Source organism: Geotrypetes seraphini, chromosome 7 (genome assembly GCF_902459505.1).
Source record: "Geotrypetes seraphini chromosome 7, aGeoSer1.1, whole genome shotgun sequence".
NCBI lineage: Eukaryota > Metazoa > Chordata > Amphibia > Gymnophiona > Dermophiidae > Geotrypetes > Geotrypetes seraphini.
In genome coordinates, this window is record NC_047090.1 from 110,257,786 (window position 1) to 110,284,674 (window position 26,889).

At 40.3% G+C, this 26,889-nt stretch overlaps 1 protein-coding gene across 12 annotated transcripts in view; it reads left to right on the forward strand.

Annotated features, from left to right (window-relative positions):
* Positions 1–26,889, forward strand: part of SIPA1L1 (signal induced proliferation associated 1 like 1) — a 484,222-nt gene that overhangs the window by 286,793 nt on the left and 170,540 nt on the right. For all 12 annotated transcript variants that reach the window (XR_004540063.1, XM_033951213.1, XM_033951214.1 and 9 more), the window contains 2 exons: positions 12,868–13,056; positions 23,906–24,080. Coding sequence is in view for 11 of the 12 variants with exons in the window: in XM_033951213.1 (XP_033807104.1) it covers positions 12,868–13,056; positions 23,906–24,080 (364 nt within the window). In the remaining variant the exon portion in view is untranslated. The remainder of the gene's footprint in view (positions 1–12,867; positions 13,057–23,905; positions 24,081–26,889) is intronic.

The window sequence follows — 26,889 nt, forward strand, 5'->3', positions numbered from 1 at the left end:
GCTTCTGCACCCAGTGCTGCTCCTTGTAGCCCAGGGCAAGTTACTCAACCCTCCATTGCCCCAGGTACAAAATACTTGTTTATATTTAAAGTGCTGTATAACTCCAAAAAAGGTGGTATACAAGTCTCAATCCCCCTTAGAGACGGTGGAGTGGAAAACCATCCAAACTCCCTCTGCAAAACACTGCTGTAGCCTGTTCATTTCCTGCCCCTCACCTCTGAGGGCTAACACCCTCTGCCCCCAGCACAGCAGGGCAGCGTCCGACCCAGGTACAAGTACAGGATATGCAGCAAGGAAACAGAACAGAAGCAACTCCCACCTTTTGCCAGTCCGTCTTCATCCCCGTTGAGTAAAAGACCAATAAAACTGCTCTTCAATCGTATGCCACTAGCAGTCCTCTTCCAGGGCAGCGCGAATGACCATGCACAAGGATACTAGCAGTATGGAACCGGAAGCAGAGGCAGTTATTTGGCAGGCTGCAACTTTTTTTTTTGTTGTTGTTGTTGATGCACATGTGCTTAAATAAAAGCGGCTTCAGCACCTTCCCACCTCGTTCCCATGTTCTCCTGTTCTATTAGGGATGAAGAAAGGTGGGACCCAGTTTATTTCGATCCACCCCTTATAGCCCTCTTTCTTTTGACCTCCTGTAGCGTGATTGGTGGTTCTCGGAGGGGACGGAGGTTTATTTGCACCATAAGACGGGCTCTTTTCCACCCCCCTTTTTGGGGGTGGAAAAAGTGCGTCTTCTGGAGCGAAAAATACGGTAACTATTTTTTCTGCGGCCCTCCAAGTACCTACAAATCCAAAATGTGGCCCTGCAAAAGGTTTGAGTTTGAGACCGCTGGGATGGGAGGTCATGTCCTATTATGGATTAAAAACTGGTTGAAAGAAAACAGAGAGTAGGTTTAATGGAGAATGGAGAAGGATAAATAGTGGGGTTCACAATAAACCTATCCCACCTTTTTAAAATATACAATCCTGGGTTCTCGGAGAGGGATGTTCAATGACCTGACTCACTTATATGTACACACAAACCAACTTCCTTCAGAAGAGGAGGAAAAGCCTCATACTCCAAACCATCTGTACTGTACTGTATATGTGCAGATAGGCTATAACTTAGGGAAAAACCTCCTCTTCATAGTCAGTCAGGTATATTAATATTTAGAATGCTTATTCATAAAGGTTCAGTTATTTAAATTTTTGTTTGTTTAATTATGTTGAATATACCTTTTATATAAAGTGTCTATCAATGTTTTGTCCATTTATGCTGTGCTCCTACAATACATTCACAAATACTTTTCAAAATGGGGGGAAAACAATGAAAATTCAATAGTTCTTCAATTTTTCAAAATCTTTAATTTTTACTTATCTAAGCAGGGAACCCGTTGATCTTCACCGTTCATCCCACATCGAAAAAGTTGACAATGGCCAGCCAGCATTTCGCTATAGCTTTATCAGGGTTATAACGATTTCAAAACTCCAACACAAATTTAACTTCATTCCTGCACCTCACTGTGGCACTTCAGCTTTCTCTGTCATGCTCACCAAGATCAGGCGCCTCTTCATTGTGCTCAAACTGCTGTGCTCACTGGCACTGCAAAACCAAAAGTAAAGTAAAAAAAAAAAAAAGGATTAGTAAAAAAGCAAAACAACCCTCTTTAATAACATTGAACTGAGCCTTCTCAAGAACTGAAATGAGAAAAATCTTTACTCACTCAGGTACTGCTTCTCTGTGCTCACTTCGACATTGCAAAAATGGCTGCCGAACTGGTTTCATTTAAACTCTTACATCTGACATCAGATGTCACTTCATTAACGTTCTTCTGTCAAACTCTTCTTCTGGAATATAATATATAATACAACATTTCAAAGAGGAAAGTTGGTGTTAAAAAAAATAAACAGTGCTGCACAAGGGGGCTCGTCAACCTTCTCAAAATCTTGTTCTAAACCGCTTTGTGATTTGACCCAGATAAATTTTGGGACATGTGCAGATGATAACATAAGCTACAAAACTGAAATCGCAGGTTGTATGATATTTCAGGAGGAATAACTTCTTTGTAATAGGTTGCTCAAATACCTAATCCAATTCCAAAGTAGATTTGCACCACATCCGCTCCTTGGAAAACGACTTGTAGAGTCCCGCAGGGATCACCCCTATTCTCTTCAACATCTATATGTCTTCCCTGAAACTCTTCCATCTATCTTCTCTTGAAACACTCTATACATATGCTGATGACATCCATGTCTTCCTCGAGACAGACTCGAACCTTACCAACCTCTCTGAGAACATAACAGCATGCATAACGAAACTCCAGTCCTGGTCCCTCTCAGTACAAATGAAACTGAACGAGTCCAAAATGAAACTACTCTGGCTCGGCCCAAAATTAGAACAGCTACCTACCCTTTTCTCACTGCCTTCTGGCGCCACACTGCAGCTTGAGTTCTCAAACAAAGTTCTAGGCATCATTATCGACTCTTCTCTTTCCTTCAATGACCATCTCAACTCCTTTGTAAAATCATGCTTTTTTAACCTCCACATGCTGAGGAAAGTGAGATCCTGCTTCCGCAAACAACATTTTGCCGTCCTTGTTCAATCTGTTATCCTCTCCAGACTAGACTACTGTAATTCCATCTATCTAAGTCTAACTAAAAAAAGTCTTCAAAGACTTCAGCTAATTCAGAACACTGCGGCCAAGCTGATCTTCGCAAAAAGCAAATTTGATCATGTTTCCCCACTTCTGTCCAAACTTCACTGGCTTCCAGTAATTTCCAGGGTTCATTTTAAATGCACCTGCCTAGCTTAAGATCCTACATGGCATCCTTCCTCCCCTAATTCCACTATCTTGGAACTCCTCAAGTGCTCATACACCAGGTCCACCCAAAAATTTAAACTATCCTTCCCCTCGCTATGCAGGAAAATTGGGGAATTCTCTCTTCTTCAGAATCACAGGGCTTTGGCATAATCTTACTGCCCCACTACGGAATCTGGGCTCCTTCCAACTATTCCGAAAGCACTTGAAAACTAGGCTATTCACAAAAATGTAATGCTCTCTTCCTCCCTATACTCATCCTCCAAGCGCATTATGCTGTTCCTTCCTATATTAAGCTCTTGTAAACCGTGCCGAGCTCTATAATTATGGAGAGGATGCGGTATATAAACTTAAGGTTTAGTTTACTTTAGTTTACAGGTTCCATACTGCTTATGACTGCCTTTAATAATTTCTGTTCCATGATTGGTTACATCTGCTGGACATAAAATCTCTTTAAGATTATGATTCCTGCTAAAGGCAGTCCTTATGTCTTTCTCCTGGAAATAAAAACTTAATGAGGTAGAAGGATTGACCACTGTCTTTTTATAATGGAAACAATTTTCCCCACTCTATTGGAATATCTCAAATCACAAGTTCAGGTCCAGTCATTTTCCACAGATCTTTTTTCTTCAAACAATAAATCCCTGTTACAAAATTTCACCCTTTTATGTGCATTGTCAACAATCTTCTTCAGATGACCTCTTTGGAGCAGAACCTGAGATTTTATATTTAAAAAGAAAGACATACTACACAAAGCAAACAGGAGAAAGATCCCAAGACACAAAAAAGCTATTCCAGTTACTAAAAGAACTCACAGACACCACACCCTATCTGACCAAAAAACAACTCCCCCCCTCCCTCAGCCACCCTCTTAGCCGAATTCTTCAAAAACAAGATCACAACTATCAGAGCCACATTCAATGGAACACCTACGCGCCTAGAAGAAATCTTAACTCCCCCCACAGAGAAAGAATCAGTTGCAGCAGACAGAACCTAGTCCCACTTTTCACCTATACAATGGTCAGACCTCAACAAACTATATAATAAATACTGCCACGCAGCCTGTGACCTTAACCACTTCCCCCCCTACCTACTGAAAACCTCCAGTACACTATTTCTCGCCCTGCTCCTACAATGGATACAAACTTTACTCACAGATGGCCTTTTCCCACAAGACCTCAGCAAAATCATCATAACTCCGATCCCAAAAGACCACAAAGGAGCAATGGACTAACCATCCAACTACAGACCCATAGCCTTAATCCCACTTTACGTCAAACTAATGGAAGGCCTCGTAGCTAAAGCCCTAACCTTATACCTAGAAAACCACAACCTACTCCACCCCACACAATCTGGCTTTAGAACCAACTACAGCACAGAGACTCTACTAGGAATACTCATGGACACCGCTAGACAACACCTCAGCACAGGCAAGAAAATGCTGATCATACAGCTAGACCTCTCCACAGCCTTTGACCTAGTAGAGCATAACATCCTTTTACAAACACTAGACTCATTAGGAATCACAGGCAAGGTTCTATCATGGTTTAAAGGATTCCTACAATCCAGAACTTAGAGTTAAAACAAACAAAGAAAAATCAGAACCATGGTCCAACCCCTGCAGAGTACCCCAAAGTTCCTTAGCTCCTACCTAGACAAACAAGGCCTAACCTCCTACAGCTATGCCGATGACATCACCATTCTCCTCCCCTTCGACCAACCAGCGTCTTCCATGATAGGCACAATACACAGAACACTTGAAACAGTAGCAACATGGATGAAAGAACACAAACTAAAGCTTAACCCTGACAAACAAATTTCATCCTCCTAGAAAACAGTAAAACCCCAACCTTAACAAACATAGTAATAAACTCGATCCCATACACCATTCAACCCACACTAAAACTCCTTGGAGAGCTGATAGAGGCTGTACCATGCAACCACAAATCAACAAAATAATAAAAACATCATTCGTAATTATGAGAAACTTAAGACAAGTTCGAAAATCCTTCAACAGAAAACAATTCCAACTCGTGGTACAATCACTAATCCTTGGCCTAATAGACTACTGCAACATATTATATCTCCCATGCCCAGCAACTACGATAAAACAACTACAAACAATACAAAACACAGCCCTAAGACTTATCTATTCACTGAAAAAATACGACCACATCACAGAGGCATACCACGACTCACACTGGCTCCCAATACAAGCTAGAATACAATTCAAATTCCAATGCTTACTATTCAAAGCCCAACCTATTGGAACAATCGACTACTTCAATCCACCTCAACCAGACACAGGAGAACCCACACACTATTCACACACCCGCCTACCAAAAATGTCAAACGAAGAAAACTATATGACAACCTACTGGCCACCAGAGCAGTAAAACTGGACAGACAACTCATCAATCTGCTGATTTCGACCACAGACTGCAAAACCTTCAAGAAAGAAACAAAAACCCTACTCTTCAAAAAATGCATAAAACCAATATAACACATCCAGACATGTCCCAAGCTTCACTTACAATACTACCCACTCTTAGCAAATTAGAAAATGTTCACACTTTTCCTTATGTACTTCCTAATATCATAACAGTTCTTGTGTAATCCGCCTTGAATCGCAAGTTAATGGCGGAATAGAAATCACTAATGTAATGTAATGTAAAAAAGGTGGGATAGGTTTATTGTGATTATTTTGTACTTTTTCTTGCCTGCAAAGATTATTTTTGGTGTTTTAAATAGTTGTGCTCCTAGGGTGTCTGTGCTGGGACTGCTGCTTTTTAACATTTTAATCAATGATCTAGAGATGGGAATAATTAGTGAATAGGTATGTGGGATCTCTCAGAGAGAGAGAAAGAGATAATGCTTATTGAGCATGGGCAGACTAGATTGGCCATTTGGTCTTTATCTACCATCAAGTTTCTATGTTTCTAATTAAATCTGCTGATGACACAAAGTTGTTAAATTGTAAGAGGATTGTGAAAAACTACAAGAGACTGGATGTCAAAATGGCAGATGATGATTAATGTGAACAAGTGCAAAATGATGCATGTGGGTGGCGTCATCCAAGGAACCTGGTGCAAACAGTGAAAAGTGTATTGTCACTTAAAATTTTAAGAACTGCCTGTACCATGTGCATGCTGGTGCATAGTGATGGATTCAGTCGTCAAACATGTTGATCAAGGTGGTCCCAAATGTACTTGATTGGGTTAAGGTCTGGAGAATTCAGAGACCAGAGAAGTAGCTGGAAGTCTCGGTAATGCTCTGTGAACCATTTGCGAACAATCTTGATAGTATGACATGTTGCATTCTTCTGTTGAAAGATCCCATCAGCCATAGGAAATACCATCAACATATACAGGTGTACTTGATTGGTAAGAATGGAGAGATACCCATATCAGTTGAGAGTGCCTTACAAAGGTATCAAAGGACCCAGACCATACCAAGAAAACATTCTTCAGACCATAACACTGCCGCCACCAGCTTGTGTATATCCAACAATGGTTGCTGGTTGTTTGTTCTTGTCGTTCACACCTGAAACACCAATGTCCATCCATTTGATAGAGCTCAAAACGTGACTCATCAGAGAAGGCAACCCTCTGTCAGTCAATGCATGTCCAATGTCAGTACTCCTGTGCAAATTGCAGCCATTTATTTATTTATTTATTTTTTTTGCAATGAACCCTCATGAGCAGGAGTGTAATCACGAGCCATATGCTCTGGAGCCCCATTTAAAACAGGGTTCACTGCATAGTCATTTTGGACACACATCTGGAAGCCCCCTGGTTCATTTAGACAGTGAGTTGCTCCATGGTAGCATGCCAATTGGCCCACACCAACCTGCGCAGCCAGTATTCATCCTCACATCGATGGCTCATGCTGCCCCACAGTTACCACATTGGTTCATCAAAGAGGTTTCATTTGTCCATTCATGATACACAGCAGCCTATGAACAGTTCACAAACTCCACCATTTCCAAAATAATGCCATGGATCATGCCTTTTTAAATGTCTGATAAATCGCGCTTTTTTTCCCCATGGCAGCTACGGAATCTGCACGTGACACGTGCATTCTGTCATTAGCTGTACATTACTGACGTCAGAGGAAGTGGTGGGTATAATAATGTGAATTGACCATGGGCTCCTTTTACAAAGGTGCACTAGCGGTTTTAGCGTGCGCTAAAATGCTACGCGCACTAGCCGCTAACGCCTCTTTTTAAGCAGGCGGTAATTTTTCGGCTAGCGCGTGCTACTCTTCTGCGTGTGCTAAAATCGCTAGCGCACCATAGTAAAAGGAGCCCTTTAGTGTGTATGTATGTATATTTCTCAATAGCCGTCTATTTATATTTACTCGTATCTGTGCGTGTACAGTAATGATGATGAATTTACAATTCTATATACGTAATTTGTTTAGAGTATTTTTAAATTTTAAATGTTTGCTGTAAGAATTCCAAGTGGGTTCACAGTATTTTTCTGGTTAAAGGCTTTGTTTTTGTCATGTTTGCTCATTTTAATTCACTGATGAGGCTAAATTCTCTCAGTAGTTTATAACATATACAGTGATCATGTGCAGGTTTTGATATTCACACTGTAAACAAAGCTGTGTTGCCGTTGAGCAGCTAGTGCAATGTTTCTAATGGGTACCGTGTCTTTAGAATCTGAATGAAAGTGAGTGGAAGACAGTGGTGACTTAACATCATGCTTCTATGCCACATAACCATAAGGTTGCGGTTTACAAAAGATTAGTAATCAAAAAATAAAATAGAAAGCAGTATAAAGTTAAATGATCAGAGCTGACGTCAGCCATTCATCAGGCTGTGCAGGGGCAGGCTGGATGCTGAAGAGATTGCGGCTGCCCTGCACCTCTGGAAACCCGAGCCATGCGCCAGCGAGGGGGCTTCCTAAAAAAAGTACTGGGGGGGGGGATGAATGTAAAATACAGGGGAGGTACCAGAAGACAAGCCACAGCTAATACCATGGGGCGGCTTATCTTCCGGTTTTTAAACATAGGCCGCCCTTTTCTGCGGCCTATACATGGGTGCGGCCTATATGTGGGGAAATACGGTAATACTTATTTTTTTTTAAAAAACAACTTTCTATTCTGCTTAATTTCTAAGGAGGTTACAATAAAACATACATAACTTTATCACATCAATAAAACATCAGTACATCAATATTTATTTTCATTTGGTGTTAAACTGAATTTTTTTTTTTTTTAATGTAATTTGTATTGGCTTTGAAGTGCTGCTTTAATCCTATGAAAAATGATTCAAGATGTTGGATGTACAGTAGTTGCTGTTTTGAGGGTGACTACTGGTTATCACACACAAATTATTATGCATAATAATTTCTGGGCTATGCTTCTTGCATTTAGGTTACATGCTTTTTTTATTTGCAACATGCATTTCTAGTGCATTTATGCCTCATGTGTTCCTTAACATGTTCTGAAGTTAATTACCTTATTGACATTGTAAAATGCTTGTGCTAATAGCCTCCATCAACCACTGTTAGCAGTGCTTTATCACTTATTTCTATATACGAGTATCAGTCTTTTTCTAAGATAGTGATTGCAGTGATCTCCAGTGGCCAAAAGAACTTCCTTTTCAGTTCCATCCAGTGTTATTTGATCAGGTGATGCATTTGATCAGGTGATTCACTTTTTTATGTCACTTCCCCTGGTGATTGAGGATTAGAAGGGTTTTTTTTTTGAGGGCCTAACCCAGGGGTGGGCAATTCCAGTCCTCGAGGGCTGGAATCCACTCGGGTTTTCAGGATTTCCCCAATGAATATGCATGAGATCTATTTGTATGCACTGCTTTCAATGAATATTCATTGGGGAAATCCTGAAAACCCGACTGGATTCCGGCCCTCGAGGACCGGAGTTGCCCACCCCTGGCCTAACCAACTTCTACATAATTAAGAGCATAAGAGCACAGTCTCCTTCTCTGCATGTTTTTTTTTTGTTATTTATTTAGCTTTTTTATTTTCTAACTAGTTTTTTATCCCATTACATTAACGTGTGCTTGAAAAGATGTATAGACATAGGCATTTCTTTCTTTCTTTCTCCCTGCCCGTCTTTCTTTCTGTATTTCTCCCTGCACCCTGCCTGCCTATCTTTCTTTCTGTCTCTCTCCCTGGCCCCCTGTCTGTCTGTCTCTCCCCCCTGTCTAGCAGCACCCCTTCCCAACTCCCCCTGTCCAGCAGTAGCCCTTCTCCATTCCTTTTACCTCCCCCCCTGTCCAGCAGCACCCCTTCCCTGCTCCTCCTGTCCAGCAGTAGCCCTTCTTCCTTCCTTTTACCTCCCCTCTATCCAGCTGCTCCCCTTTCCCTGCTCCCCCTATCCAGTAGTACCCCTTCTCCCTTCCCTGCTCCCTGTCCAGCATCCGCTAGGACGGGCAACCTCGGGGCTTTTGCTAGGCCGGCCCGCCTTGAATTATTGAAGTGAGCCAGCCTAGCAAATGCCCCGCGGGTGAGAAGAAGAGGCATCGGCAATGTAGTCAGAAGGCAGAAAGTCAGCTGGCGTCGGAGATCGGGGCAGGAAATCAGCTGAGGCAGGCACTGCGCATGCGCAGCACAGAAGCACGAAGCACGGATGCATGGAGATTAAAGTGCGCATGCGCGCTAAGGGTTTTATTATAGAGATATGTATTTTAATTTTGTAAACTGTGCCATGTCCTCGCAAAATGCTCCATTTACTAAGGTGCGCTAATGCAGTGGTTCCAAACCCTGTCCTGGAGGACCACCAGGCCAATCGGGTTTTCAGGCTAGCCATAATGAATATGCATGGAGCAGATTTGCATGCCTCTCACTTTCATTATGTGCAAATCTCTCTCATGCATATTCATTAGGGCTAGCCTGAAAACCCGATTGGCCTAGTGGTCCTCCAGGACATAGTTGGGAACCACTGCTCTAATGGATTTAGCATTGGCACAGTTGTTTAAGCTGTAGTGTTAACACAACTAGATTATTGTAATGCTATTTATGTGGGCCTTCAAAGTATGTTTTGTGGAAATTACAACATATTCTGAATGTGGCTTCAAGTATGGTTAGATATAGAAAGCTGTGGGACAGATTTACACCATAGTTTTATGCGTTACATTGGCCACAATTAGAGGTCACCTTTAATATGTGTGCTGTTTAGCTTTTAAGACACTTTTAAGGACCCCAGTGTTTGATGGACTTCTTGCAGTATTGCAGGCTTTATCCTGACTATCTTAAGAAGACATTGAATGCTTGAGTGTTTGGAATACCATTGCTAGATGACTACACCAAAGTGTACATGCTTAGCTATTAGCGAAGTATGCTAAATTTCTGTTCTTTTCCACAATAAAGCGGATATTGAAGGATCATTTAATACTGCACTAGTGGCCCGCAGACCAGGGGTTGGGGACCCCTGTTGTAACACAATCCTTTCATATGGTTGAACAGTGTTATCATAAAAGGAATGTAAAACACACATTTTCCATGCTTGCATGATTTGATTAATACCGTGTTTCCCCCCAAATAATACAGTGTCTTATTAGTTTTGGTCCAAAACACACTAGGGCTTATTTTCAGAGATGTTTTATTTTTTTCATATACAACAATCATCTCTCCCTTCCTCTCCTCTACCTCAATTCTTCCTCTTTCCTTTCTCTACCCCCCCCCCATGTGCAGCATCGTTCCTCCCCTCTCACCCATCCCCTTGTTCAGCAGAGCCCCACTGATCCTCCCACCGAGAGACTGACATACCTCCGCTCCGAGGCTTCCTAAAGCAGCAGGGGTGGGGGATCACTGAATAGACGAGTCCAATTTTTTTCGGCGAATCAGGCAGTACTAGTGTCAGGGATAGAGTCAGGGAGTGTCGGGGACATTCAGGAGGGGAGGGGCTTCGGGGGTTGATCTTAACTAGGGCTTATTTTGGGGGTAGGGCTTATATTAGGAGCTTCTTTTAAAAAAATCATGCTAGGTCTTATTTTCGGGGAAACAAGGTAGTAAGAAGAGAAGACCAAAAGAGAGAAGGAAAAATCCCTCAGTGTCTTCTGAGAAACAGAGCAGAGAGGCAATATATTGAAAAACCAAATTCAAAAAAAGTATGTACTTCAAAAGTTTAATTGAATCCAACAATAAATAATACAAAGTAGTATCACTTTACTACAAGCTTTAATGGCACAAATGATCAAGACATGAAACAGCCATACTTCAGTGATGATGCTTGCGTCAGGAGTCGTATGATCCAAAGTTGTCACTTAGATATATTGTAGTGAATTCTCTGTAATCCAAATCACAGGTGAGCACAATAAACATGTCAACATATGAACTGTCAGCATTGATTTATAGTAAACGAGGAAAGCTTAGAATTGCCTATAAGTCAGCCTCAAGTTCTACAAGAATGTCAACTTGTCTTTATACCTAATATTAAACACTAGGGCTGTGCCAAATATTTGCATTTGATTTAGTCCTGAATAGTGCCCCGAATACATTATTCATATTTGTCCGAATAGTGATTTTAAATCTGACTAGTAATAATCCATGGTTCTTCTATGCTAAATCCTACTGAAATAAACACTTGAACTCTGATTTCATGTTGCTTTTTTATTTTAAAGCTCAATGCCCATTATTCGTATTTGGCTGAAGAATAATTTTCATTATCTGTATTTGGCCAATTAGTAAAATATTCTATTCGGTACAGTTCCATAATAAACACCAATGTCAACTTTGTCATAGGTTTTACAGTTGTGTATGTATCCCTTTTGTGTGTCTGTGTGTTGTTCTTTTCATACACAAATGCTTTATTTTATTGTAAACTGCTATGGCCTATTTTAGTCAAGTGGTACAGTAGATTTTTAATAAATCATAAACTATTTTGTGCAGTCTCCTTATAGTTGATATGGGTTAGTGGTATCATTGAATGAGATTGGCACTTCATTTTGTGCTGGAAGAGGATAGGAGCGAAGTGTGTGTAAGTCAGAAAGCATGGGTTTGTGCATTCTTTTCTTTTTTGTATATTAATACATTCAATAATGAAGCATCCATATTAAAATCTGCCAACCATGTAAAGACTTCAGGAGAGAGCCAATATAATTTTGCTTTTTTTCCCCTTACAAGACCACATTACAACAGTACACTATAGCCCCCTAATTCTATGTAAGGTGCTCAAAATTGCATGCACAATTTAATTACCAAACTAGCTAATTAGCCTGGGTGCTAATAATTATTGGAACTAATTTACATTAATTTAAATTTACACATGCATCCTTAGGTGCCAGGATCTGTGCATGCAGATCTGAAAAGGGGGTGTGGCCACGGGAGAGGCATGGATGAATTAGGGGCGTACCTGGAATTTGCACACAATGTTAAAAATAAGGAAGATCCATGCCTAATTTAGGTGTAAGAATTTATAACAGGTTTCAGTAGGTGTGAATCCTGGCACCAAACATTATTCTATAAATGGTACCTTATGAGTGCAATTTATAGAATAGTGCTTAGTGCTTTTTTTTTTTTTTTTTAATCAGTGGCGATCTTTTAGTACAGAATATAGAACTTAGTCCTATATATGACTGTCTTTGGGAAAAGGTGCCTAAAGTAGCAGATCTAAAATGCTGAAAATGTCCAGTTTTTCATGTCTTGGGTTTATAAGCAGTCTGAAAAAGCTATTAGTTTGAACTTCTAAAAAAATCATTTCACATAAAAGGATGAGGCTTGGACTGTTGTATTAAATTGTTTGCTCTAACAGAATTGATTAAAACCTAATTTTTTGTTTCTGGTGACTTTAATCACCTTTCTCGGAGATGGTTGCATATAGTCAGTGTTTACTTAGTATATCCACAGTCATGCTTTGTGGCCTGTACTTAATTTTCCATGGTGTCTTTAAAGACTGTCAAAGCCAGAGGGATATAATCTTTGGGTATGGCCGACTAAAGAAAATGATCAGGAAAGACTTAATGTCACCTTCCTTGATGTCTGGTCTACTGTTCTGCACAAGTGTGATGTTTGCATTAAAATAAAAATGAAGTCCAGTTGTATTATAAAAATACATTGCCTTACTGAGTCTAATTCTACATTTCTAGCTTTTGACATTGAGGGGGTCTGTGCTAGAAGATGCTGTCCCTTCCACTGCAAAGCATTGCACGGCCAGGGGTCTACCTCTGAAAGAAGTTCTTGAGCATGTTGTTCCTGAGTTGAATGTTCAATGTCTCCGCCTGGCCTTCAACACTCCAAAAGTCACAGAGCAGCTTATGAAGCTGGATGAGCAAGGGGTAAGTCTGCCTATAATGTTTAGAAATCTTGTTTCCTCTTTTCTACCTTTCCACTCTTTACTTTCATATCTGAATTGTAGTTCCTTTCTATCTGATATTTTTAAAATTGTAAATTGTTTTATTTGATTTACCCCCGCCCTCTCCTCGGGCTGCAGGTTTCTACCGTGGCCCGGATTGCTAAATGCTCTGACACTGCTCCGACACTCATAGAATTCCTATGAATGCTAGAGCATTTAGTGCCCCCGGGCCGTGGTAGAAACCTCTACCGCGGCTTAGTAAAAAAAGGGGGTTGGGGGATTAGAAAAGTAAAATATCAAGAGTACAATAAGTGATAATATTGCAGTGGAAAATTTACTGGTGTTTAGTAGAATATTGTATATAACTGTGTGAGTAAATTTTTTTTTTTTTTTTACTTAACTAAGGCCTACAGATGAGTCACAGCCTCCCTGCAGCATAATTCTTTGGAACTCATTGACAGTGGAATTAGAGAATGATACGGGGACTGCTTCCTGCGGATAGCTTTGGCTAACCCGCAGGAATGTGGGGAAAAAATTTGACCCTTTGCAGTGGGTACAGGAACAAGGCTTTTCAAGGCCTGCAGGAAGGAAGAGAGAGAAAGGGAAAGAGAAAAGCTGAACCAAGGGGATAAAGGAAGAGTGAGTGAAATATTGAACATAGCAGAGGGAGGGAGGAAAAAGAGAGTGTGAGAGACACATTGGTATAAGGGAGTAAGAGAGGGGAGAAGCTGGACACGGAGAAATACTAAAAGAGGGAAGATGGCATGGATGGGAGCATAGGAACAGGGACAAAAAGTGGAATGCTGCATCTGCATAGGGGTGTATATGGACACAGAGAGAAGATGGCTAGACATGGGGGAGATTTAAGAACACAGAAGGAAGATGCTGGGGGGCATAAGGATATAGAAGAGTGATACTGTACACAGGGGGAAGGTATCATAGAATGGTGAGTTGATGACAGCAGGGAGATGGGTACAGGGCAAATACTAAAAATGGGACGTATAGGAGACATAGAGAAGGGAGATGCTGAACATGGGGAACAATGCATACTGTACATAGAGATAGAAAATGAATGGTGCGCATGGGGAAAGAAGAAATGTCAAATGATCAGGAGACACTGGCAAGGGAGTTAAGACAAAACAGAGACTAGCACCTGAGGCCAACATGATTTAAAGAAAAAAATGACAAAGAGACAAAAGGTAGAAAAAAAAATTTTATTTTCTATTTTGTGATTAGAATATATCAGATTTGAAATATGTATCCTACTAGAGCTGGTGTTAGACATAACTGGGGACTGCAAAGCCCAGGTTGTACTTCTTTAGCTTCCAGCTGACTTATTAGGGCTCTCTGTGACCAGGGGGCAATTGCCTTAGTTGCACTCTCCTAACACTATTCCTGTCATGATTTTTCTGTGTAGTGTTCTGTAGTAATTTGGCTTATCAATTTTCTCAATAATGGAAGGGATATTTGTGAAGGGGAGGGGAAACAGGGGTTTTGTTGATCCTTGCTCTGTATTTGTGTTTTTTAAAATGACAATTGTACAGAATATTGTTTCTTTTTATACTTTAATAACATAAGTTCAATATAAAATCATAACTATTCGAGACTTGTGCAGATGGGATCAGATGGTTTGCAGGGATGGGAACCAAGCTCGCGAGGATGGGGACTGAGCTTGTGGGGATGGGGTGGAGACAGGGACTGAGCTTGCTGAGATGGGGACAAATATTTTCCCCATGTCATTCTTTAAGTGGAATGTTGTATACTTTAACCAGTTTTTTTTCCTTCAGAAAGCAGTTAAATGCACATTTATTTCAACAGACATTCTGCAATATTATATAAGATGTAATAGTTTTATACTAAAGCATATTTTAACCTCTTTAAGTAGCAGTCATAGACTTATGTTTTTCTTTTATGTATTATTTGTTTATTACTAGAGGAAATGGAATGAGTAGATAACATTTCTGCCAAAATCTCAGTTTAGAAGACCTTGTGGTATTTGGTCCAAATGTTCCATTGATATTCATGGCCAACATCTCAAGATTTGTAAGGCATTTGAGGTTCCAATTGTTGAACAGTGTTGCACATGGAAATAAATATTGCACGGCTGACATAATTGTCACAATGGTTTTTAAATATATACCTCCCAAATTTTATAACAATTCAGTTGATCCTGCCATTTATTCCTCTCCACCAGAAGAAAGTAGAAACAGCTACTATGCATATTTATCTTGAATTAAAATTTCTAATTGCAAAGGATCTAAAAAAAGCCCAAAACTTATTTCCCTGAAAACTAATCACATACATACAATGTAATCTTAAGCACCTGGGCTTTCTTTTGAAGAAAATATGCTCTTTGAAACAGCTTAGTATGATTTACAGCTAGAATTGTTTGAGTTTTCTACTCGCAAAGCAGTGCCATCTTGAACATAACAATTCAGTTGACCCTGCCATTTATTCCTCTCCACCAGAAGAAAGTGGAAACAGCTATTATGCATATGTATCCTGAATTAATATTTGTAATTGCAAAGGATCTTAAAAAAAAAAATACTGATTTCCCTGAAAACTAATCGCATACATACAATGTAATCTTAAGGAAAAAGAAGTACCTGGGCTTTCTTTTGAAGAAAAGATGCTCTTTGAAATAGCATAGTATGATTTACAGCTAAAATTGTTTGAGTTTTCTACTCACAAAGCAGTGCCATCTTGAAGTAAGCGCTAATAATAAGCAATTCATTTTGTTTATAAAAAGAGCAGATTAGCAGGTTGGTGCTCTCACCATTGTCATCAAAAAACCCTGAAAGGTAAAAACTAGCAGGAGTCTTCACCAAATCCATTCTTCTTTCATCTTACGTGAAAGGAAAATATTTCTTAGACATCTTAGTCACATTCATATTGGATATTCTATACTTAGGACATCCTGCAAATATTTTATTAATGAAACATTGGGGGGCGGGAAAGCAATTACATTATAGGAAATTTAAGACACTGGCAGAACAAAAAATTTCTTTATAATATGTACATAAGTATTGCTGTATTGGGACAGAACAAAAGTCTATCGAGTCCAGTATCAAGGTGTGGTAAAAAGATCACCTTTTACTGCACCTTGATAACTCCCTCCCCATCTAAATTTGCATTTTTAGCACCATTTCCTCTTCTCTCTTTTTTTTCTGTTTGATTCATCTGTCTTTTCTGTTTTCTTGCTATACCTTTCAGGTGCACTCTTAGCACTGTGGTACTTGGGTTTAAGCCATTTGCTGATGTAGACATGTTGCAGTTCAATAGGCCAAAAAACAGAATAGGGACAGACCAAAGAATTTCCAAAGACCAGAGATAAAAATATATCTTTAATAACCAAGCCCAAACATTACAAAGACCCAACACAGACTGTGTTTCGTCAGGGAAACCGCTTGCTTCAGGGGTCAACAATATTCTGTTGAATATGTAAATGAATATGAGAGGTGCAGTTGTAACAGCATCCGGTATAAGATAGCCACTAGGAGTCACTTGCCTTTGAGTGGTGTTGTAGATTCAAAGTAACAAAAACACTGGGCAGCATAGTGCATAATATCAGTGTACTTGAACTTTGCTGTTTTGCCATGTCTATCCAGCCTAAGAGCTTTTTTCCTTTTCCAGTGCAATAGGGGTAGTATGCTGAACCAAGGGTCATGCATCCGCTCTCGTGAGTCCACTGTAGGAGATAACTAATAACTGTTTTCAGTTCCTCCTCCTCCTCCCAGTTAGTTATTTCTTCTGCAAGTAAACCTGCAGGATCAGCTTTGATCTGCTCGGTCTTCTTTTTTGTGTTTTGTGTATTTTTGCCACATTCGTGGCATATGCCAAAGCGTGGGATATCTTCCAACGTTGGTGCTGCAAGGAGCCATGGCTTCGGTATCTGCTTTCCTTTCTTCAAGAAGGTTTGGATATTGGGCTGGCGGTTTCTTCACTGAACAAGTGGCTGGAATTTCCTATTTCAGGTTCCAGGGTGCTAGTTGTTTTCTTTCTGCACATCTGGATGTGAGGTACTTCAAGGTTGCTCTGAGGTTATGGCCCCTGGTTCACCAGCCCTGTCCATCCTGGAATCTGAACCTCATGTTGGAGGGGCTCTTGAGGGCTCCATTTGAGCCCTTATAGGATGCCACCTTAATAGAATTGGCTATCAAGATGGTGTTTCTGGTTGTCATCAGATCTGCAAGACATGTCTCCGAACTTCAAGCCTTGTCTTGCAGGGATTCATAGCTGTATATAAAAGAGGCTGGAGTTTCCTTGAGGACCATTTTTCTTGCCAAAGGTGGTCTTGGCATTTCACATCAACCAGGAAGTTTACTTTCCAGCTCTCCAGCCCTTAGATTCTAAGAGGATGGAGAAAGTCTTGAAGGTGCTGGATATCTGGAGGGCTAGTTTGAATTATCTGGAGGTCACGAATGACTTTTGTCTCTTGGACCACCTCTTCATGTTGACAAATCTGGCTAAGAAGCGGAGGCTGGCTTCTAAGACTACCATTTCAAGATGGATTAAGTCACCCATTTCATCCTGCTACATTGTCTGCGGTAGGCAGCCTCCATTCGATGAGAGGGATTGCCTCTTCCTGGGTTGAAGCCAGGACGATTCCTCCAGATGAGATTTGTAGGGCAGTGATTTGGTCGTCCCTTTATACTTTCACCAAGTTTTATAGGGTGAACTTAGCAGCTCAAGGAATCCTCCTTTAGAGCCTTAGTTTTGAAGGCAGACTTATCTTTCCCACCCGGGGTTTCTGGGAATGCTTAGGTACGCCCCTTGGTTCAGCATACCATCCCTATTGCACTGGAAAAAGGGATTAGGTTCTTACATTGATAATATTTTTTCCAGTAGATAGGGATGGTATGCTGAACCCACTACCCATCATATGCCTGCCTGGACCTCCTGCTACTTAAAGGCTGTGTCCCTGCCAGCTATCGTAAATTGGACAACTTTGTATATTGTCTGTATATATTTACCTGGGGTTTCCCCCCAGTTCCACAGTTTCTGATGACTTTTTGATAATAAAGTTTATTTGTTCCTTCCTCTATGTGTTTATATTTATGAGCAGGTCAAAGTAATGGGGGGTAGGTTATCTTATTTTACATTTATTTACATTTACATTTTACATCTATGCTGACGACATCACCTTAGTCTTCCCCCTCTCCAACATAACCCCCGAGATAAACAACCACCTAGCTTCAATCCTAACGCAAATCGAACTATGGATGGCCGACTTCAAACTGAAACTCAACTCAGATAAAACCAAATTCTTCCTGGCAAGCCCAAACGACAAAATCAAAGACACCTCAATCTCCCTGAATGGCCAAGTCTTTCTCTTAACCCTTTCAGGACCATAAGGATCGTAGGCCAATTTTTGTGGTTTTGACGACATTTTTATGGTAAAAAGGGCTTGCAGATGCCAAAAAATTGATTTTTTTTGTGAAATATCATTATTTTTTTTTTTTTAAATCACACTTCTGGCTTATGGACAGTGTGGCAAGTGAATCTTCTCGTCAATCTGGCAACGACGCTAATGAATGAATGTCGGAACCAGTTTGTTTACATAAAGGCAGTATCATATGGAATCCGTACATATCAAATTTAGAACTGTAGACTATCCCAATCAAAATTTATAGGATTTTAAAGTTATGGGACAAATATGTCCCTTGGTCCTGAAAGGGTTAACAAACTCCTTAAAAATCCTCGGAGTGACTCTCGACCGCAACCTTACCTTCAAAGCTCACACCGACCTTCTGGTCAAAAAAGGCTTCGCCACCTTATGGAAGCTAAGATCCATCAGAAAATACTTTGACGCCCCCTCATTCCGCCTACTTGTGCAATCCTCCATCTTAAGTCTAATCAACTACTGCAACATCATCTACCTGGGATCTTTCAAAAAAACCACACAAAGATTGCGAATCATTCAAAACACGGCAATCCGACTGATCTTCGGACTAAAAAAATGGGAACACATAACTCCCTATTACCACAAACTTCACTGGCTACCCCTGGAAGCAAGAGTGCTATTCAAGTTAGTCTGTTTCTGCTACAAATCCATCCTTGGCTCGGCCCCCCTTTACTTAGTACCCCATTTTATCCTAGTCCGCCCATCCAAACTCGCACGTAGAACCCACCTTTTTAGCTACCCTACCCTAAGGACCTGCCGTTACAAAAGATATCTAAATAGAACTCTTGCCTTCCAAGCAGGTCAGCACAATAACTGGCTGGCCCACATCATCTCATGCATTTCATCCTACTTAAACTTCAGGAAACTACTAAAAACTAATATTTTCACCTGATTCATACCCTAAAACACCTATGCCCATCCTGGCCCCTTCTATCTCAACATGTCCTTTAAGCAGATTGTCTTGACCTTCTTCCCTGTACCATTTTTTTTTCATTGCCATAATTGTACCCATCTTTGCTGACTGTACCATCCTTCGCCGATTGCACCACTGCTCGCTGATTATTCTATTTTTTCTCTCTGTTTGTACCATTTTTTTTTCTCTGCCACCTATTTTCTCTGATTGTAACATTGTACCATTTTCGCTGATTGTCCAGCCCTTCTTCGTTGTAAACCGCCTCGAACTACTATGGCTTTGGCGGTATATAAGAAATAAAATTATTATTATTATTATTATTCACTCAAAAACAAGCCCCACACGGACAAACGATACACACACCCAGCAACACTACAAGGCCTTACTTACAACCCACAACATTCACACTCCCCAAAGAGAGGGGAGGAACTTTTGGCCTTTTTAAGAGCCGAGGTGAAGATTCTCTCTGCGCCAGTTTTGATCGATGAAGTGGTGAGGATGTTTGAGAAGTATGGTGGGTCTGGAATATCTGGATGTGAAGCAATGATATGAGCACCCCTGATGCAGCGATTTGATGCAAAATGGAGGGTTCCCCGTTGGGTGTAAGGACTGCCTGGCCTGGATTTGGAGGCCATTAGCAGCTAAGTTATTTTTTCTTGCTTTTGCTGTGAATGTTATGAGCTGGACTATACTGCCACTGACTTTCATTTGTATTAGGTGTGCTGTTTGATACCACCTGGCAGGCTACTTTAGTTGCCTTGTTTTCTTGGACTATTTTTCAGCATTTACACATAAACAGCTTTTGTAGGAGTGGAGTTTTTTTTGGCCAGATGAAGCTGAACTTAGGCCTTTTTCTCCACTTCTTTTCTTTTTCCTTTTTCCCTTTCTCTTTGGGGAATGTGAATGTTGTGGGTTGTAAGTAAGTAGTGTTGCTGGGTGTGTGTATCGTTTGTCCATGTGGGGCTTGTTTTTGAGTGAATAAGGGATATATTCGGGCCCTAATCCTTGAGTATTTATTTCTAGGGGTAGGTTCTCCCCATTCTCCTTCTCCTGTTCTGTCCTGTAGGACTGTCACCGGCTTTGAAACTAACTGACTAGGGGCAGCAGGGAGAAGGAAAAGGTACTGAAAACAGTGATCAGTATCTCCATCAATGTACTTGTGGGAGCGAATGCAAGACCCTTGGTTCAGCATACTATCCCTATCTACTGAAAATATATTATCAAGGTAAGAACCTAATTTCTTTTTATAATTAACATGCCTATTTTTTCTTTGTATAACCTAATAGATGCCATCTATATTAACACCTGTAAAAATAGATCTTATTCATTAATAAAGAGATAAGGAAACTTCCAGGCTTTACCAAACCCCTTTGGAAGAAAATAACATTGTAGATGAATGAGTGGAATTGTATGGCATTATTAATGAAGAGTTAAGCCTTGCGAAATGCAAGCATTGTAATGGGTATCCATGGTTCTATTTAGAGAAGCTTGCATGAAAGCCTACATTTAGGTATTATCTAGCCAAAAAATGCTGTCTTAATCACTTGTCGCACATATTCTGTATTTTGTTTCTTCACAACATGCTTTACTCAGTTCTGAATTAGAGATCCTTAAATATTATCTTAAATTTTTTAATTTCTATTTTTATTCTCCAAATTATATTATCTAATGATTTTGAAACAGCTTCCACTTTATCACATAAGAACATAAGAACTGCCATCTCCAGATCAGACCTTTGGTCCATCGAGTCTGGCGATCCGCACATGCGGAGGTGTACACCTGGTGTAATTTTAGTCACCCATATCCCTCTATCCCTCTCGTAAGGAGATGTACATCTAGTTTGCTTTTAAATCCTAGAACGGTGGATTCCGCAATAACCTCCTCTGGGAGAGTATTCCAAGTGTCCACCACTCGTTGCATGAAGCAGAACTTCCTGATATTTGTACTGGACTTGTCCCCCCTTAGCTTCAGTCCATGTCCTCTTGTCCGTGTCACATTGGACATTGTAAATATTTTTTTTTTCCTGCTCTATTTTGTCGATTCCTTTCAGTATTTTGAAAGTCTCTATCATAACCCCTCGCAGTCTCCTTTTCTCAAGGGAGAACAATCCCAGTTTCTTAAGTCATTCCTCGTATTCCAAGTTCTCCATACCTTTTATTAGCTTCATTGCTCATCTCTGCACCCTCTCCAGCAGTTTTATATCCTCCTTTAGGTTGGGAGACCAATGTTGGACACAGTATTCCAAGTGTGGTCTGACCATTGCTCTATAAAGCGGCATTATAACTTTCTCCATCTACTCGTGATTCCTTTCTTTATCATGCCTAACATTCTATTTGCTTTCTTTGTTGCTGCTGCGCATCATGCTGACAGTTTCAGAGTCCTATCTATCAGTACACCCAGGTCCTTTTCTTGTTCACTCTTACCCAGAGTTGCACCTGACATTCTATACTCGTGTTCCTTGTTCTTTCTACCTAAATGCATTACTTTGCACTTTTCCACATTAAACTTCGTCTGCCATTTCTCCGCCCATTTCTCTAAGTGACATAAGTCACTCTGGAGTTCCTTGATATCCTTCTGCAATCTGATTGCCCGACATGATTGTGTCATCTGCAAACTTGATGATCTCACTGGATGTTCCTTCTTCTAGGTCATTGATGAAAATATTAAATAAGATGGGCCCAAGTACCGAGCCCTGGGGCACTACTTTCTCCCAGTCTGAGAACTTCCCATTTATGCCCACTCTCTGCTTTCTGTTCTCCAACCATTTGCCTATCCATCTTAGTATATCTCCCTCTATTCCATGGTTTGTAGTTTCCTGAGAAGTCTTTCATGTGGAACCTTGTCAAACGCTTTCTGGGAGTCCAAGTATATTATGTTCACCGGTTCTCCACTATCAATTTGTTTGTTCACGGTTCTCAAAAAATTGAAGTAAATTCGTCAAACATGATTTCCCTATTCTGAAACTTGGGTAAGTTGGAATGCTGCCGCATTAGTGGGAACTTTTCAGTTTTCTGGAATGAGAGATAAATAGATTCTACTTAAGCTGTTGTTTTAATTTCTGTTATGTAGAGATCGTAAAAAAGGATTTTATGTTAATGGGGCTTAGAATGTAACACCTGTTAGAGAAGGGAAATGAGGGTGAGCAATTAATATTCCACTGGTTATAAAACCTGTGGCTGTGTGGTTTGAAGGACAAAATCTTTTCTGTGCTTGTGTAACAGCTTCTGGAAGAAAATGTCTTTTGAGGAGAAAAACACAAATGCTATTGTGAATGCTATACTTGGCATAACACCTTCTAAACACTTTATTCTTGTACAGATTGTTATTTTACTTAGTAAACTAAAGTAAAATTCAACCGGTTCACAGTTGTGGAATGAATTGAGGAATAATGATAGTGGTACAAGAAGAAAATTAATCAAAAGCACACTATAATTTGTATGGCAAGAGCTTGTTTATTTAAAAAGCTTAATTCTGATTGGTAATCTGTTTAAATAATCTTGGATCTTTGGCAGTGGACCTTGGAACCTTGAATACTGTTCACACTGCCAGTACTCTTGGTGGCAATGTACAGTAGGGACATCCCATGTGTTAGTCTCAAGGCAACCATTATCTCAGGGGCCAGAGCATAGGGTAGAATCCTGTGCAGCCCTAGAAAGTAGTGCTGTCTGAATCGGAGGAAAAACTTTTAATTCGATTTTACCAATTGAATTGATTTTTCGATGTGATATGATTAGATTCACTTTCAATGACATAGCTTTTTAAGTTTATTGACAAGGCATCAGTGACATAGACATATGAATAACAGCAGTTCAAACTTTTCAATTTTCCCCCTCAACGCCACCCCCTTGAGATCTCTAGTCCCTATCCCTTCCACATAACAGCATCGAGTATTATGTCAAAGATAGGAACATCCAGTGTATGACATAGCTTTAAAACTTGAATTACATTTTCCAGTTCTTATTGTCAACCAGATATCTGAAACCTGTTAAGATGTTTGTTCTATTCCATGTTGCTTAAAGTCTGTGATCTCCTGTGTTTTGTATTTACTCTACTCTCAAATGTCTAACTGTCCGTCATTGAAAGCGAATCAAATTGTATTAAATTGAAAAATCGATTCAGTTGACAAAATTGAATTGAGTCAAAAACATTTTTCTTGAATTGGACAGCACTTCATATCTAATCAATCAATCTCTCAAATAATTGTGGGTCCTTAATGTAGCTCATACAGGCCTGGTTTACTGAGGCCTTTTTTCCCATTCAGTGTAGATTAGTGTCTAGATATCAGGTGGTGGATGGGACTTCTTTGAAACCAGGAATTATATGCATTCCTTGTGTGGCAGCGTACAATGCTACCACTGAGCCTCCAAGGTGGTCAAACTGCAGTGTTAAAATTTCAGTACAATTTAGTGATGAAATATTTTAAAGCTCAATCAGGGATGTGGCAAATAAGTAAGCTCTAATTCTCAAAAGCTACTTCACAAAATAGGTTATAAAAATGTGGTTTTTGTCTTACAGCTTAGCTATCAGCTAAAAGTAGGGATCATGTACTGCAAAGCAGGGCAGAGCACAGAGGAGGAGATGTACAATAATGAGTCTGCAGGAACAGCCTTTGAAGAGTTTCTTCAGCTCTTGGGAGATCGCATTCGACTCAAGGGATTTGAAAAGTACCGTGCACAGCTGGACACTAAAAGTAAGGTGTTTGTTACTGCTCAGCATAACATATTGTGTGTCATTTGCCTGTTTATTGGCGTTCAAAATAATGGTTATAAAATATTTGACTATAGCACTATATACCTTCTAACTAAAAGGTGCTGAAAATTTATGACAGACTTATCACCTTGCTGGTTCATAGATTTTACTAATTAGAAAGGGTTTCAATTGATAACAATCCATTCAACTTATTTTGGAAGAACCCATTAAGTCATCAGTCAACTGTGTTGGTAATGATTTTAACAATAATCTCCTAGAATGGAAGAGGATAATTTTGTATGGATTGTGTAGGTTGGAAAATAGTCATCTATATTCCACTCGTTAAAAACTAGATCAGTATTTTTTTAGTTGAAATATCTTTATTGTCTGAGGACAAGCAAACAGTATATTTTCACATATGGCGATATCATCCAAGGAGCCCGGCATGAACATGCACCGAAATGTACTGTCACTTTAAAACTTTAGTACTACTCAAACTGCTTATGTGCGTGTGCCTTCCTGCCCAACATCAGCTCTTGGGACCTTCAGTTCTTCATTTTCAACACTAGTCTCCTTAAAGCCCCTACTAGAAAAGGGCAAATCGTTTTGCTCTCTAGATCTAAAAGAAGCATACACTCACATTTCCATCCTACCTGTGCTCAGGAAGTACCTCTGCTTCCTTATAGGATCTTGGCATTTTCAGTACAAAGTCTTACTATTCAGTCTGGCCTCTGTTCTAATCTAATATTCAGTCTTGTATACCGGATCATTCTCCAAGGGGACTCGACCTGGTTAACAAACTTTAGGTTATTAATACATTATTGACAACCCTTCACACATGGGGGTTTCATGTATTTTCCTATTTATACAACTGGTTGATCAAGGCCTCATCATTGCAAACAGCTCAGAGTGCTATAAATTGAAAGGTTTGCTTGATAGGGTTTGCCAGTAACCAAAAGTCACATCTACATCCATCACAAACCTTAGAGTTCATAGGAGCTCCCTTGGATACAACTTAGGGTTGAGGTTTTCTGCTCAGACAGAGTAGACTAATCTCATTCACCTGTACTGGACAATATCTAACCTCAAATACACTTCTGCAACCCAGATAATAATGCCTTCTCAGTCACATGGTATCAAAAGTTCACATGACCCTATATGCACATCTTCATTTCAGAATCCCACAGTGAACTCTCAGCCCAGTGGTCCCAGACCAAGGGATCCCTGTCTGCTCTGATTACATGAGACCCTGGATCTACATCACTTCCTCAGCCAATCCTTTATTTTCAAATTAACAGAATTATGAAATGGAGTCCCTCATATCCTAAGGATCTCCAGTTCGTTTCAACTTTTTCGTAAAGCTTTAAAAACAATTTTGTTTTCTAATCACCTTAGAAATCTTTCCTAGCTGTGTCTTTTCTCACTCACTGGATTTTTTTCCTTCCCTTCATTTTGATTTTTTAAATACTGTTAACCAAATTGAGCTCCTTGTTTGGAGGTGATCCGGTTTATAAAGCTAAGTTTTAGTTTAGTTTATTTTTACTCCAATGGTGGCATGTAGTACACATTCTTACTAATGGTCTACCTTTCCAGCCCCCTAAGTATCAAAAACTCTTAACCACAAATGTTTCAGTGCTGGGCTGGGAAGCTCATCTGGATGGTCTACATACTTGGGGCAGATAAGAGGCACAGTGAGTCCGATCCTTGCCTTCCTTCAAGAGAATTGTAATCCCTACTATTTTCATAAAATATGGTAGAGGGGATCCCACCTCCAATGAGTTCACAAATCTCACCAATGGCAGAATGAGCAGATCCTGATAATGCTTATAAAACCCCTCTGAGAACCCATCTAATCCCGGAGCCTTCCTACTCTTCATGGAACTCAATGCCTGCCAAATTTCTATTCCCGTAATTGGCCGATTGAAACGCCTCACATCTTCCTCAGAGACCCTCGGAAACTGCACCTATTACAAGTACCCATCTACCTTTACCCCCAGCAGTCCCTGGTCTGGATTATAGAGAGACCAATAATACTTGACAAATTGGTCCCTAATCTCTGAGGTTTTGGTATGGAGCGCCCTCTCTCCCGACCTTATTTGTGATGGATATTATTCTGTGTTCTCCATTTCCACAGCCCTATGGGCCAGCAGCTGACTAGTTTTATCCCCAAATTTAAAGAGCTGCTGTTTCAGCAACCACAACTTAAATTCCAAATCCTCCATGGCCAGACCTTGCAATTTATTGCAGACCAGCTTTAACCATCCCAGCAACTCACCATCCCAAGGCACCCGCTTATGCTCCTCTTCCAATATTCCCAATTCTTGAGCCAAGTGAACCTGCTCCGCCCTCTTGCATTTCAAGCGATAGAAGGCTAAGGATATAATTTTTCCCCAAACTGTAGCTTTCATCCCTTCCCACCCCACCTCTGGTGACACCTCCCCACCATCATTAAGAATAAAGTTATCCCCCCTCCCTCCCCCCGAATCTGCTCAGCCAGATCTGGGTCCGCAAGCACGCTATCATTAAAATGCCAGTAGCGAAGCCCCAGGTCCTCCTCTGTTCTACACACCTTGACCCACACCGGAACATGATCTGACCAGGTTATAGACTCAATGCCCACCTTGTGCACCGAGTCAAGCAACATTTTCTCCTTAAACAAATAATGCGTGAATAAGACTGATGGACCTGTGAAAAAAAGTGTAATCTCTACCTCTAGGGTTTAGCTACCACCACGTTTAACTCTTCCAGAAATTTCCCAAAGTCTTTCCGATTCTTGCTATGATAGCTAGCCCCAGAGCCCGAGTTATCCA